The following is a 13,519-nucleotide window of genomic DNA, read 5'->3' as shown; positions in this document are numbered from 1 at the left end:
TGATTGCGAGTGCGACTGGTTACCGTGACCCCTGTGAGGATGAGCGGCTCAGAAAATGAATGGATGCGCTTCTTTTGATGTGTATCACGTGTGCGTGTGCCACTGAAAGCAAGGAAGCAATTTTGTTCATCTTGAATTCTATCACGCATTATTTGAGAGCACAATCGTGTTGCTGTGGAGCGAATTGAGCGTGTATATAATTCTAATTTCTTGCAAGTGACGCACCCAAAGATATGCTGCAGTGGTCTCCAAGTGGCAGCCCGTGGGCCGTCTGCGACCTGTGAGGCAATATTTTGCAGCCCACGCCTTAAAAGTTGAACGTTAGTGGGGCGCTCGCATTTGAGGTGAGAGGAACTTTTGGATGTAAGCAACAAAACGTTACCCAACATATAAAAGGCGACGCTTTATAGACGAGAGAAGACGGAGGAGGCTCAGGTTAGGCTTTCGTCCGCTCTTCTGACCTCAGTCCTTTGGCGCCGCGTCAGTTCTTCGCGACGGCGCCTGCAACGTCTCTCCGATTCCAGCTTCCCCTCCCGGATGGACAGATGGATGGTTTTCAACTCAAGAGCTTTTCTTCTTCATTTCTTTTCTCCATGATGGGGTGAAAGATTACAAAAATATTTTGCAGTGTACTGCATTTTGCTTCCAGCGCGTCAAAAACGAGTGCCATCTTCTACTTTGTCTTTCTATGCACACAAGGTAGATTCATTTTCTTCGACGCAACTGGAGGTGAAGTCTTCTTCCTCTTCTTTTTCTAGAGACTGGAGGTCTCCGCACATGCCCAAAATGTTACCAATAACGGCCATGTTTAAACGCGACCTCGGAACAGGTTTTTGTTGATGTTTACTAGTGCGGTAAAACAAAACAAAACAAACAAACAATATTTTAGCCGCGTCGTTACGCAGGCCGCAGGGTTCAGGTCCACTGGAAAAATGTTGCGGTTTGTAATCCAGAAAATACATTTCTTGCATCATCATTTTTTCATCTTTTTCATTGTCGTGTCAATTTCGTGAGTTTATTTTTTTTAAATGTTTCCACAATTTTTTTTCCTTTGTTTTAAAGCACATTGACTTACTTTGTGTATGAAAGGCATTTTCTTGGCTTTGCTTTCAATTTTAAAGAGCATGAAATTATGAAATATTGTTACCGACATTGTAATAAGATAAACTACACGGAGCAAAACTAAATATTTTTCACATAAGGGGACAATAATCTGTCATTTGAGAATTATGTGCCAATTAAAAAAAAGAACGACTACCTTGCATCAACTTTTCAGGGTCGTCTTTCTTGTGGGTGTGATGATGTCTACATCCACTAGAGGGCAGTATCCACTCGCCATCCATTTTCATCATTGCTTCTCGGTGCTGTGCTGGTACCGAATTAAAACCCAACTGACTTTGGAGAGCGGGGGGGTTGTTACACCCTCAACAAAACAACCGCATTCATACCTACGGGCAATTTAAAAAGCAGGCCAGGCTGGATTTCAACCGGCAACCTCATGACTGTAAGGCAGGTGCGCGAAACGGCGGTCTGCGGGCCAGTAAATAGACACGTCCCTTCGATCAGGTCGCGAGGCACATACCCACGGGCCTGCAAATGGAAATGTGTCCAACTACGCCATCTTGTGTGTCATAGAGGTCAGAGAACACAGGTGAAAGGTGAAGTCTGAATTTTTTTTCCCCATCATTTGAAACCTATCCATTTCAGTAAGTATACGCATCCATTGGCCAAAAAAATAAATAAATGGAGCAGTAAAGTGTGATCTATTCTAGTCTATGGGCCAGTAAGTAGACATAACCACGATGCTCCTTCAGAGCACCACGTTAGCGTTAGCGGTTGAGTGGCGAGCGGTGGGACGACATTCAGGTAACAATTTAGGTTTTGGAAGGTGACCAAGAACAGAAGAGCGCAGTGGAACCTCAATGCACCAACGACTCGGTTGTCCGACCAGTTTGTCAAAGAAAATATGAGCTCTGTTTACGAACAAACAGCATTGGCGTGGCTGCCGAAGAACCAGAACCAGAACCAGGCTTTTTTGCCCAACTATGTAACTACGCACAAATAATTTGTCTCCAGTAGTTGGCGCTGCCCTAGTACGATATACATGTGGAGTATAAAAAAAGCATAAAGGAACTCACAAGAACCGAGGACAATAGATTGACAATTGACAGGGAACGTCTTTTCGTTACATCATTTTTTTTTCCTTGCCGTGCTCCGATTTTATTTTATTTTATTTATTTTTTGCCACCTCAGCAGGTGGCCGCTATTTAGGGCGAACATTACTGCACAGTGATTTAGCTATTTCATCAGGGGAAATATTTTTTTTTTTCGCGCATGTGTATATTGCACGAGATAGATTTATGAACATACAAAAAAAAAAGATATAACGTGGCTCCGTAGCTTTATCGGATTCATTACATTTCAGTTCATTTCGGCGGGAAGATTTGCCGCAGTTTGCGAGCGTTTCGAGTTGACAACGAGGTCAAAATGAAAATTCAATTTGGGTTTAAGGAAGGAAGCCAAGATAGAAGGTCGTTGGGACATATTGTATCTACAGTACTTTGATAATAGGAGTCAAAAATCGCTGCGGGCGAAGCGTAAAAAAATGGCTTCTAGGAAAGTACCATTGGTACTGTCAAGGGACAAAATACCAACCAGAAATAGAAATAGAAAAAAAAAAAAAAAAAAAAAAGAGCTGAACACGCATTTGGACTTCTTCCTTTGCAGTTTGTCAATAAAAACGCAAACGGGACAACAACATAAACCGTGTTGAAGTCAAAGCGCTCGCCACGATTTACATTGACGAGTCTTCCTTCCCGAATAAAGCCTCGAGTCTGAGCGCGCTCGCCGCGGCTCTGCCGGCACGCCGATAAGAGTCGCGCCGGCCGCTTCCTCTGGCAGTTGCCACGGCAACCAGTGTCTCAGTACGGAAAATTAAAAAAAAAAAAAAAAAAAAAAATAGACCGACGGATTCCAGCTGGACCAGCAAATAGACACATCCCTCGATCTGTAGATGGGCTAATAAACCGAGGAATTTCTGGGCCGGGACATAGACACATCCCGGGAAATAGATCCGCTCCCGTGATCCAAGAAATAGTTGCACGAGTAAATAGACACACGCTTGGGCCGGTCAAAGGAAAGAATATTGGCTAGCAAATTCGACACCATCCCAGGCCAGTACAGAGACGCAGCGAGGGGTCAGCAAATAGACAAGGATGCAAGTAAAGGGACGCCTACTTGTGATTCAGCAAATAGACATCTACGGGCCAGCTCATAGACACATCCAGGGGTCGTAAAGTCGACTCTTCAGCGTGCGAACAAAAGGATTCATCTCTCCATCCGTGCGTAGACACGTCCCCGAGATGCAGTAAATAGACAGAAACGTGTCATGACACAAATTCAGAGTCAAAAGTTTGAAGGTGGAGGAGAGCAAAGAGGAACTTTGAGTCTCGGGAAGTCTTTCAGTTTGACACGTGAGTGTCAGCGCAGCGATCCGATGTGCTTTTATTGTGGCGAGAAGAGGCAAGAACATGAATGATTGATGTTGAGGAGAAGAAAGAAAGACAAAAAAGAAAAAGAAAAAAAAAAAGAGCTACTGGGAAGTTTGGACTTCACAGAGACGCCGAGACTGACTCGTCTCCAGTCCTCAATCTGTCAGGAAAGAAGCGCAAAGTCTCCTTCTCCTTCTCTTTTTTCTTGTTCTTTTTCCCTCTCCTTCCATTTCATCTTTCTCGTCTGGTGCCAAATGTGCGGCGGCTTTGCGAGCGCTCGGAAAAGTGAAAGTGGAGCAGCAGATTTGAGCCTCGCAGCGCAAACCACGAGCAGGAAAGACGGAAGACCCCCCCCCCCCGCCCCCCCTTCCTTCGGGAACCGTCACGCGCTCAAATCGGCAAAGATTTTCAAAGTACCGTCAAACTGCCTCACGCTTTAACCCCAAATAATTGTGAACCGCAAAACGGCAATCACTGCTCTCGGTTTGTCGACCTTTTGACCTACACTTGTCGGGTTCTTGCTTCAGACATCATATCAGTCCTGACGCACTGATATGACTCATCCACCATCTATGAATGCAGAGGCGTCAAAATCATTTTTGGCGCGGGCCACGTCATTGTTCCAGTTTCCCCTCAGAGGGCCGTTATGACGGTGAAACCATCAAAATCTTTAATCACCTCAAACATACACAGAAAGTTTCCGAAATAGTTTTGGAATCGCAACACAATGCTAATGTGTTTTTCCAATCAATTGTCCACGTTTGCTTGCACAAAATTGCAAATCACATCTAAATGTAATCATTGATTATACAAGACTAAGAAATTTACAACAGATTGTCACAAAAAAATCATGGAAGCTGATTTGCCACCAGGGCCCACTTAAAATCACGTGGCGGGCCAGATCTGGCCCCCGGGCCTTGAGTTTGCTAATGTGCTTTTCAACCAATTGTCCGTGTTTGCGTGCACCACATTGCAAATCACATCTAAATGTAATCATTGATTATACAAGACTAAGAAATTTACAACAGATTGTCACAAAAAAATCATGGAAGCTGATTTGCCACCACGGCCCACATAAAATCCTGTGGCGGGCCAGATCTCGCCCCCGGGCCTTGAGTTTGACGCCAGTGTATTAACGTCTGCGCTCCCCAATGACGATATGAAAACTGCGTTGTCATCATCGTGTTGGAGGAGATCTTTACGCACGTGGTGAATACGCACCTTTGCGCAATCAAGCGAGAAACGGGGACATCGATCCGTCCATTCAAATACCAAGGATGGGGTTATTTGCTGAAAGGAGGGACGTGTCTAATTACTGAGCCAGGGGTTGAATGAACGACGGATCGCTCAATTTTGTGCGATACCACAACGAGCCACCGTGAGGTCAGTCGGACAGCGGGTCCCCCCAATAACAACGCGCAACCGGCGCGGTGACGGGCAGCAGCGGGAAGTCAACAAAGAAGAAGAAAAACCCAAAAAAGCTTCGGCATCGGGCTGCCGAACGGGAGCGTTTGAAAGGCGGCGCTGACGACGTGTGAGAGTGGCGAGAAGCAAACGGCGCGTGTCTTTTAGAAGTACGCTACAATTTGACACATCCAGGTTGGGACAAAGTGAGTCGTATTTTTCGGCCCAGTAAATACACGCATCCGGGTAATTCAGGAAACACAGGAAACGCAATCCTGAAGCGGTCGACAGAAAGATGGTTGGGTAAGCAGATGCAGCATCAACAACCTTGTGGTCGAGTAAATAGTTGGTTGTCCAGGAAAGTGACGTGGATCAGGATGTAGACATCCCCGTGACCCAGCGAATAGACACAGTCCTCACTGGCACCAACAACAAACAAATAATGGAAATGAACCGGAAAGCAATCTCAAAAAGTCTCAATTCTCTTCATGTGACTGATGCTAATATGCTAACCGATGCTAACACTCCCAAAGAGCTGCCACGCTAGCTAATCTTCATCCCGGAGGAGCCAGCGGGACATTTTTGTTGAACCCACCGCCGTCATTCATACTCACGTCCCCCCGCCTGCATAAATGCGAGCTGCCAACCCGCCGCTGGTGGATTATTTCTTTCTCCGCGTTGACGCTAACCCACGCTGTCATCTGTCTCCGTTGTCCTCGTGAATGACAACATGGCCGCCTTGAGCGGCGTGCAACGTGCGCACATCGGCGAACTTTCTTTGCTTTGCTTTTTTTTTTTGCGCTATGAGAGAAACGCGCAGCGTCTGTTTACTGGCACGAGAACGTGTCTATTTACTGGAGCACTGTCGCACGTCCAGGGTGCAGACGCGAGGTCAGAGGTCAGACGTCCGACTTTGCAGCCGAACTGCTGAGCGGAAGCAGCAGGCTGGACTTCTTTGACGCTAATTGCAGGTACGTCCCGTGCTAAAAGTGGAGACGACGCAAACGCTTTTGGTGGCAGCTCATCAGCAAAATCAACCTCTTTGATCGCGTCCTGAAAATAGTACAAAACAAATTATATTCGAAATAAAAAAAAAAATCGACTTTTTAAAACTTTGAAACAGAGTACAGGTAGCAAGCGTTTGTTCCGTTTGCACTCAACGACGGCGTCCACACGCGCCAGCCGACCAATCACCGGCGTTCCCATTCACACCTACGGGCAATTCAGAATGAACCGAAACGAGCGCGCGTGTTTTTGGAATGTGGGTGGAAGCTGGAGCACCCGGAGGGAAACCACGCAGGCCCGCCGGGAAGAACCCGCGCACCCCATTTCGCGCAGTTTGGGGAGAGATTGGAACCCGCGACCTCCGAACCGGCAGGGAGGTGTGCTCATCACTCGTTTGGTCACGGTGAGAAGAACAAACATGCAAAAACATTTTAATGTGTAATCCAAAGAACACGAACAAGAACAAGAACGGCCGTCGGCTGCGTTTCCAGAACACCAGACCAAAAGTTCCAACCGTACACTCGGAACGTTCCGGAGAAAAACGGCGAGGTGGCAAATGAAGCAAAGCCAGTGGCTTTTCCAACTCGGTTCGCCGGCGTTCGGGCGAGTTCTGCGCTACGGACCGACCGGAACCGACGACGCGATGCGGTGGCTCCCTCTGGTGGCCGACGGCTGCATAAGTTACTTTGTGAACCAAGAAAAAGAAAAGTTGCGCGTTGACTGTACACGGACGTCTTCTCGGCCACAAGAACAAGAAAATATTATACCGATAAAAATATGTCAGCTTTTGTGTGCGGCTCCCGTCGACGTCCAACGGCAAAAACGAAGAATTTAGCCGGAAACTCGTTATTAACTTAAGTCAATGAAGTAAAAAAAAAAAAAAAAAAAAAATCACGTTGATAAAATTGTTACTTTGGAATTTAAAGTTTTCATTTTCAAAATGTAGTTTTAAGCACATTTGAAGAAAAGATACGCCAATCAAAATTGTGGGGCTACAATTGAAAATGGCGTAATATTCATTTAAATTGCAATCAAAAATCCTTTTTAAATGTTTAAAATATTTTTTGAATAAAAACCAAATGTTGACATTTTTCATTATAGATTTTACAAATAAGTGATCTTGACTAAATGAGTGCTTTTTGTATGTGTTTTTCAATTAATGTAGTTTTATTAATGGCAAATTTTTAATTGTTAACGGTGTTACAAAAAAATGTAGAAGTTTTTTAAAATTCATTCTAAAAAACAAAAGCGAGCAGCAGACCATTTTTGACTAACTTTTTTGAAATGACTTTTTTTATTTACTAACTATGTCATTAAAAATGAACAAATGTCGGCAACCTTTTGACTACAAAAATCAAACTCAAAAATGCAGTTTAAATGTAAATCCATTTGAAATTTTTAAATCAAAATAGGTAAGCCGATCCATATTTGACTGTAATTTCATTTTTTGGAGTCCCATTTTAATTTCTAACAAGATTTCATGAAAATAGAATGACACAAAACATTTTGACTATGTTAATATCTTTTTTTTTTTTTTTAAGTGAAAACTTTTGAGAAGTGTTTGACTTTCTCCGTGTATTGTTTTGTCACCTTGCCACCTATTTATTATTATTATTTTTATTTTTTGGTCAAAGTGGAGCCGCACAGGAAAGTCGACACATTTTTGTTTGTCGGGTCTGTCGAACGCGTACGGCGGACGAGGCTCGGCCGCAAATCAGGGGTGGGCAAACTTTTGCATTTTGAAACGGGCCAAATTTTCTACAGGAGCTGAAAAAAAAAAAAAAAAGGTGAAAATGTTGATGTAAAATTGTTGATTTTACCTACTTAATCATTAACCGATAAGATCATTCAGAAAAGGCTTTTGCTTATTTTGACATTTGTTTTTTTACAATTATAATTATTAAATAGGGAACATTTTTATTGACTTTACAATTGTACATGTAAAATTGCTTTACTCTAACATGTTTTTTTGCGTAATATTTTTTACATTTGATGTATTTTACAATGTGAAATTGTTGACTAAAAAATAACTAGTTTGATTTTGTAATTATTTAACCCTCAGAATTGTGGTAAGAGTACCACCGGAGGGACGCGCAATGCCTCCGACTCGTGGTCCATGAAAAACAAAACAAAAAACGCTTAGTAATATACAATACAAACAAAATGTATTTTGAATTTATTCCAAATGATACGTACAAGCAAACATCTTGCAGCGACGCATCCCTCATTTACGTTTTTTTTTCACTTTTCAAGTGCAGCAAGTACAGTTTAGTCGTATTGTAACACCTTTGAACTTCATTTTTAAAATTTGCTTGAGAAAATATATTTAAGGGCAATGTTGATTGAAATGAAAATTTAAAATGCAATCTTGTGTTTTCAAAAGATAATTATCAATGTAGTACAATTAATGAAATGATTTATTGTATGGAATTGTTGATTGACAAATCTATTCCACTTTTTTTTCCCTTATCTTATTAAAACAAAAATCCAGTGAACCAATTATTTCACTGAATCAATGTTTAACCCTTGCTTTGCCAATATCTCAGTTTTATTATTTACAGTAAATTAATTTGTCAATTACAGATGAGATAGACGAAAACTGAATAAATAACAAATTTCAAGGGAAAACCGTCATAAATTAATGACAGAACCAGTGCCGGCTGTAAATGTTCGGCGGGCCCGCACGGGAGCCGCGGGCCGTACTTTGCCCACCCCTGCTCCAAATCAACCAATCAGAGCCGCCGCGAATGTACATAAAGGCACATTTGACCTCAGAGTCCGTGTGAGATTCAAGCAGAAGTCACAAAGCGTCCCCGACCGTCCGCCCTCAGTCGTCTCCGCCGCCGCCACCGTAGAGGTCGGCCAGCTTGCGGAACCTGGGCCCCCAGTCGCCGAGGTAATCGTAGTCCTGGTCGGCGCCGCTGGAGGCCGAGTGCAGGCTGCTGAGCGAGCCGGCCGTGGAGCCGCCGCCCTCGTAGTCGAACACCAGCAGGGAGTCGTAGGGCGGCGCCGTCGGGTCGTTGTCCGCCGCCTTCAGTCCCTGGACGGACAAAATAAAATCAACCGACCGACCGACCGACCGAGCAAAAATCTCCCGGGAGGGGTTCAGGAGGGCCCGTCCTGCCTTAAGCGTCCCGACATCGGCCCGTTTATGAAAATCCATATCCAGTGATCGATTAGGGAGTGTTCGATTCATCCGGATTACACACTGTAGTCCACAATCGAAAAATACTCTGAGAGTGACCACGGAGTGTTACGATCATGTCCGCCCTCGAATCCGCTCCGTAAAATCCATTCGATTCGTTTCAGCTCGAGAATCCGCAATCCATAATGCGCAATAAAAATCTCGTTAAGAGTGACGAGGGAGTAAACGATTATTTGCATCAGATCAAGAACCGACTCGATAGTCTACAATATAGAAACCATTTTCGTGATTATTGGGTTCATCGTTTCAGTTCTGGAATCCATAACATAGTCCAGCGTATCAAAATAAAAGGGCAGCAATGACGACGTCATCGTTATACGTTCACGTGAAGCGAAATGTTCTGCGTAAAATGTGCGATATAAATAAATTAGCTTTGCTTCGCCAACGAAAACCGATTGTCCCGCCGGCACGAGCGTCAATCGGCGCCGCTGAGCCCGGCACGCCGAGCACCCGCTACGGGATTACGGCCGTCTTCTCCGTACGCGCCGTCAGAACTCGCTAAAACCGTACCGGACCGCCCGACCCGTGCCGACCCTCCGCCGCCGTCCGGCAAGTCAGCGCCGCCCTCGCTGACCTCCCCGTTAGCCGTCGTCATCCCGCACGACGTCGGCACCAGAAGTCGGCGCAGCGGGTTCGGAGGTCTTTTTGTACTTTTTGACAGCGAACGGGCAGCAGTTGGTTTAATTAGAACGGCCGAGAAGCGATTCTGTCAAATTCTGCCGAAGAACGAGAGTGAACGGTAGAGGAGGCGCGCGGATCCTCCCGCCAGGAAGGCTTCGTACCGTTTAGTACAGCGTGAAAATGGACGTCGGGTACGTTCACAAATTCACTCCGAGGGCGCTCGCCACGCTCGGTGGAGTGTGACGTTCGGTTCTTGTGAGCGGCCCGGTCAGGAAACGTCAGTTGGGACGAAACCCATTCAATGTGGCGGACCCGCTGAGGCATCGCCGCTCCCTGGCCGACACGCTCGGAGATACATTTATTGAAAATGAAACGCGCTGCGCCTCTCTGAACGCTGCAAACGCAGAACTTCGTGACAGCGTCAGATGGAATTTCCCGAAATACTGAACAACGTGTCCAGAGTGAAGGCTTGCACGCTCATAATCTCAAGTCGACTTGACTATTGTAATGGTCTTCTAGCCGGACACCACAAAAGCCCATTGAACCCTAACCCTGCTAGCGGTCGGTCTATAAAAGTCGGCACGGTTTCGGTCCTAAAGCCGGTCTGCCTCGGAGATCGACAGACTGAGATCATTTTCTTATCCGGCTCATTTTATCCTCACAAGGGTCACGGGAAGTGCTGGAGCCGATCCGATTTAGAGTGTCCAATTAATGTTGGGTGTTTTCGAGATGTGGGAGGAAACCGGAGTGGCCACCCGGAGAAAACCCACCCGGTCACGGGGCAAACTCCACACAGGCGGGTCCGGGATTGAACCCGGGACCTCAGAACCGTGAGGCCCACGCTTTACCGACTGAGACACCGTGCCGCCTCCATCCATCCATTTTCTTAGCTGCTTATCCTCACGAGGGTCACGGGAGTGCCGGAGCCAATCCCAGCTTTCACCGGACAGTAGGCAGGGTACACCCCGGACTGGTCGCCAGCCAATCGCGCTCGCAATCTCACACCTGGGGGGCAAATTAGTCATGCACGTTTTGTGCAATCTGGGAGCAAAGTGGAGTGCCCACCCGGGGAAAAGCTAAGAACTCGCACACACAAGCGGGGGCGGGATTTGATCCCCGGTCCAAAGACAAAACACGTTACAGCTGCCTCCACTGTGCTGCCCTTTGAAGTCCAGGTTATTAAAAAAAAATCAAAAAAAATTCCTTTCATGGTAATGATTGAGCTTTTTATAGAATTTTCTTTCTCTCCACGTCTGCACTTTTTAAATCCTTCTTTTAATCATCTAAAGCAGACCCAGTTCCTTTGTTTACTGTATGAATTGCGCAACACAAATAATAATAATAATAATAATAATAATAATAATAATTAAAAAAAACAAAAGAAAGAAAGAAGGCCTGGCTTTGCCTCGGCTTGGCCACAAATATTCAATATTTGCAGTTTGGTTTTGTTTGCGTGCGGAGTGCACGAGACGGACAGCGGGGGGCGCTGTGGAGGTGGTGGTGGGGGACGGATTACTCAGAGGAGGATTTGGGTCAGGCCTGCGTCTGGAAAAGGAGATTTTGCAGATTAAGGAGCGGAACGGCCATTTTGAAGAGACGCACGCGTGACGCCTTCATTTTCAAACGGCAACCCGGGCTCGAAACGGACAGCTGAAACCCGAACCCTAAACCACAAAACACGCCTTTGAATCGTGAACCCTTGGCTGAAAACCTTCACCCTGGTTCAAGACCAGGTACAAGATCCGCCCCAGCGCCAGTCTTATAACGTAATTTAAAAGGTGACTCGCAGTCCAAAGCGAGCGACGCGTCGGTGCGCCGGCGTACCTCGTGGATGAAGTCCCCGATGTCGCCGGGGTGCGGCGCCCCGGACCTGAGCGGGTACTGGTGGTCGTGGTGGAGCGGCCTCTCGTCCAGGCGCCTGACGCCCGCCTTGACGCCGCACTCGCCTTCCGCCGCCGAGTCGGGCTGCTGCAGCTGGCTCAGGTCGTAATCCTGAAGGCGGACACGCAAAGGCGTCGCTGAGCAGCGACGCGGCCACGTACAAAAGAAGAAGAAGAAGAAGAAGAAGCGCTCCGCGGCCAGCGGGGGGCGCTGTTGAGCCGTTCGCTCGCCGTGAACCAAAGCTGAATTTGATACCTTGAAATCAAACTTGGGAACTTGAAAAAAACAAATCCTGCCCCGAGACCCAACTCTGAACCCATGACCCAAGCTTGAAACCTTTTTTTGAACCTCAACCGAGTTTCGAAGCCAGAGCGTGAGCACCTTCAAACGGGTATTGAAACTCAAACCCGGTCTCGAAAACCCCAACCCTGTCTTGGAATCATACTTTGAAACCTTAACCCAGATTTGAAAGGCCAAACAAAGACTGATCTGCTACTTTGAAAACCAAGACCTAGTTTAAAACCTTACCATGAACCCCGAACCCTGGATTCAAATAAAACCCTGATGGGAAAACCCAAAGCCCGTGGTTAAATCCCACTTTGAAATCTTAAATCTGGTTTGAATCCCTGACCCAGGCCGAAACGCTAACCCGAATCGAAACCGAACCCTGGATTGAAAAACCTTATCTCGAAACCCAAACCCTACCTGAGATCCTAATTCAGAACCCTAACCCTGAGTTTGAAAATGTCTTTTTGGAAATTCACGAATAGTCGAAGTCCGCAGGCGCCGTCGGCGAAACATTCCGTCCACTTTTGCGTTAAAAGGAGCTCAAGCGACGATCGACGCGTCGACCGCGGAGCCGAGCGTGACGCGACGCGAGACGGTGCGACGCGTACCTGGTCCTCCTCGCCGCCGCCCTCCTCGTCGTATTTGAGGATGTTGTCGCGCACGTCGTCCTCGGGGTCGATGAGGAGCTGCTTGGCCTGCCGTTCTTTGTCCCGCCGCTTCATCCACATGCCCAGCAGCAGGACCAACACTGGACCACATCAGACGAAATTCAGAAACAACGACACGGCAGTCGTCCTTCTTTTTTCCTCAAAACTCAAACGCTGGCTCGAGGCCTCGACCATGTCTTGAATCCTCTTCTAACCCTTGTTTGAAACCCAAGCCAAACTTGAACCCTAACAAGGTTTTGGAACCCTAACCCTAACTTAAAACCAAAACCATGACTTGGAACCCTGACCCTAGTTTGAGACCCAGGCCCTGGCGTCACACCCAACAGTGACTTGAAACCCTACTTTGGAGCGCTAATACTCGTTTGTAAGCCAACTAGGTTTTGGAACCCTAATTTGGGATCCTAACCCTAACTCAAAACCAAAACTAAAACCATGACTTGGAACCCTGAGCCTAATTTCAGACCCATGGCCTGGCGTCGCACCCAACAGTGACTTGAAGCCCTACTTTGGAGCCCTAACACCAGGTTGTAACCCAAGATCTGTCTCCAAGGTAACTTCACTTGAAACCGTACCATGTCTTGAAACCCTACTATTCAAGGCCAGCCATGACTTGGAACCCTGAGCCTAATTTCAGACCCATGGCCTGGTGTCGCACCAACAGTGACTTGAAGCCCTACTTTGGAGCCCTAACACCAGGTTGTAACCCAAGATCTGTCTCCAAGGTAACTTCACTTGAAACCGTACCATGTCTTGAAACCCTACTATTCAAGGCCAGCCAGAATTTGAAGACCCAAACATATGATTGAAAACCTCACCCTAATTCCAAACCCAAGCCCGAGCTTCACACCCGACAGTGTCTTGAAACCCGACTTCGGAAAACACGAGCCCTCCTTTGTAAGCCAAATTCGAGTTTGGAATCTGAATTTTAAACCCTAACATGAGTTTGAACTCAAGGT

The 13,519-nt window shown here is 46.4% G+C and overlaps 1 protein-coding gene across 3 annotated transcripts in view; it reads right to left on the bottom strand.

Moving 5' to 3' along the window:
• Nucleotides 1–6,315: 6,315 nt before the first annotated feature.
• Nucleotides 6,316–13,519, bottom strand: part of LOC133503231 (cadherin-2-like) — a 40,816-nt gene continuing 33,612 nt past the window's right edge. For all 3 annotated transcript variants that reach the window (XM_061824606.1, XM_061824607.1, XM_061824608.1), the window contains exons 14-16: nucleotides 12,504–12,643; nucleotides 11,551–11,718; nucleotides 6,316–8,940 (exon numbers count right to left, since the gene is read on the bottom strand). In XM_061824606.1, coding sequence (XP_061680590.1) covers nucleotides 8,728–8,940; nucleotides 11,551–11,718; nucleotides 12,504–12,643 — 521 coding nt within the window. In that variant the 3' untranslated portion in view covers nucleotides 6,316–8,727. The remainder of the gene's footprint in view (nucleotides 8,941–11,550; nucleotides 11,719–12,503; nucleotides 12,644–13,519) is intronic.

Source organism: Syngnathoides biaculeatus, chromosome 7 (genome assembly GCF_019802595.1).
Source record: "Syngnathoides biaculeatus isolate LvHL_M chromosome 7, ASM1980259v1, whole genome shotgun sequence".
Taxonomy (NCBI): Eukaryota; Metazoa; Chordata; class Actinopteri; order Syngnathiformes; family Syngnathidae; genus Syngnathoides; species Syngnathoides biaculeatus.
The sequence above is the reverse complement of the archived record's forward strand: the minus strand, read 5'-3'. Positions and strand labels throughout refer to the sequence as shown.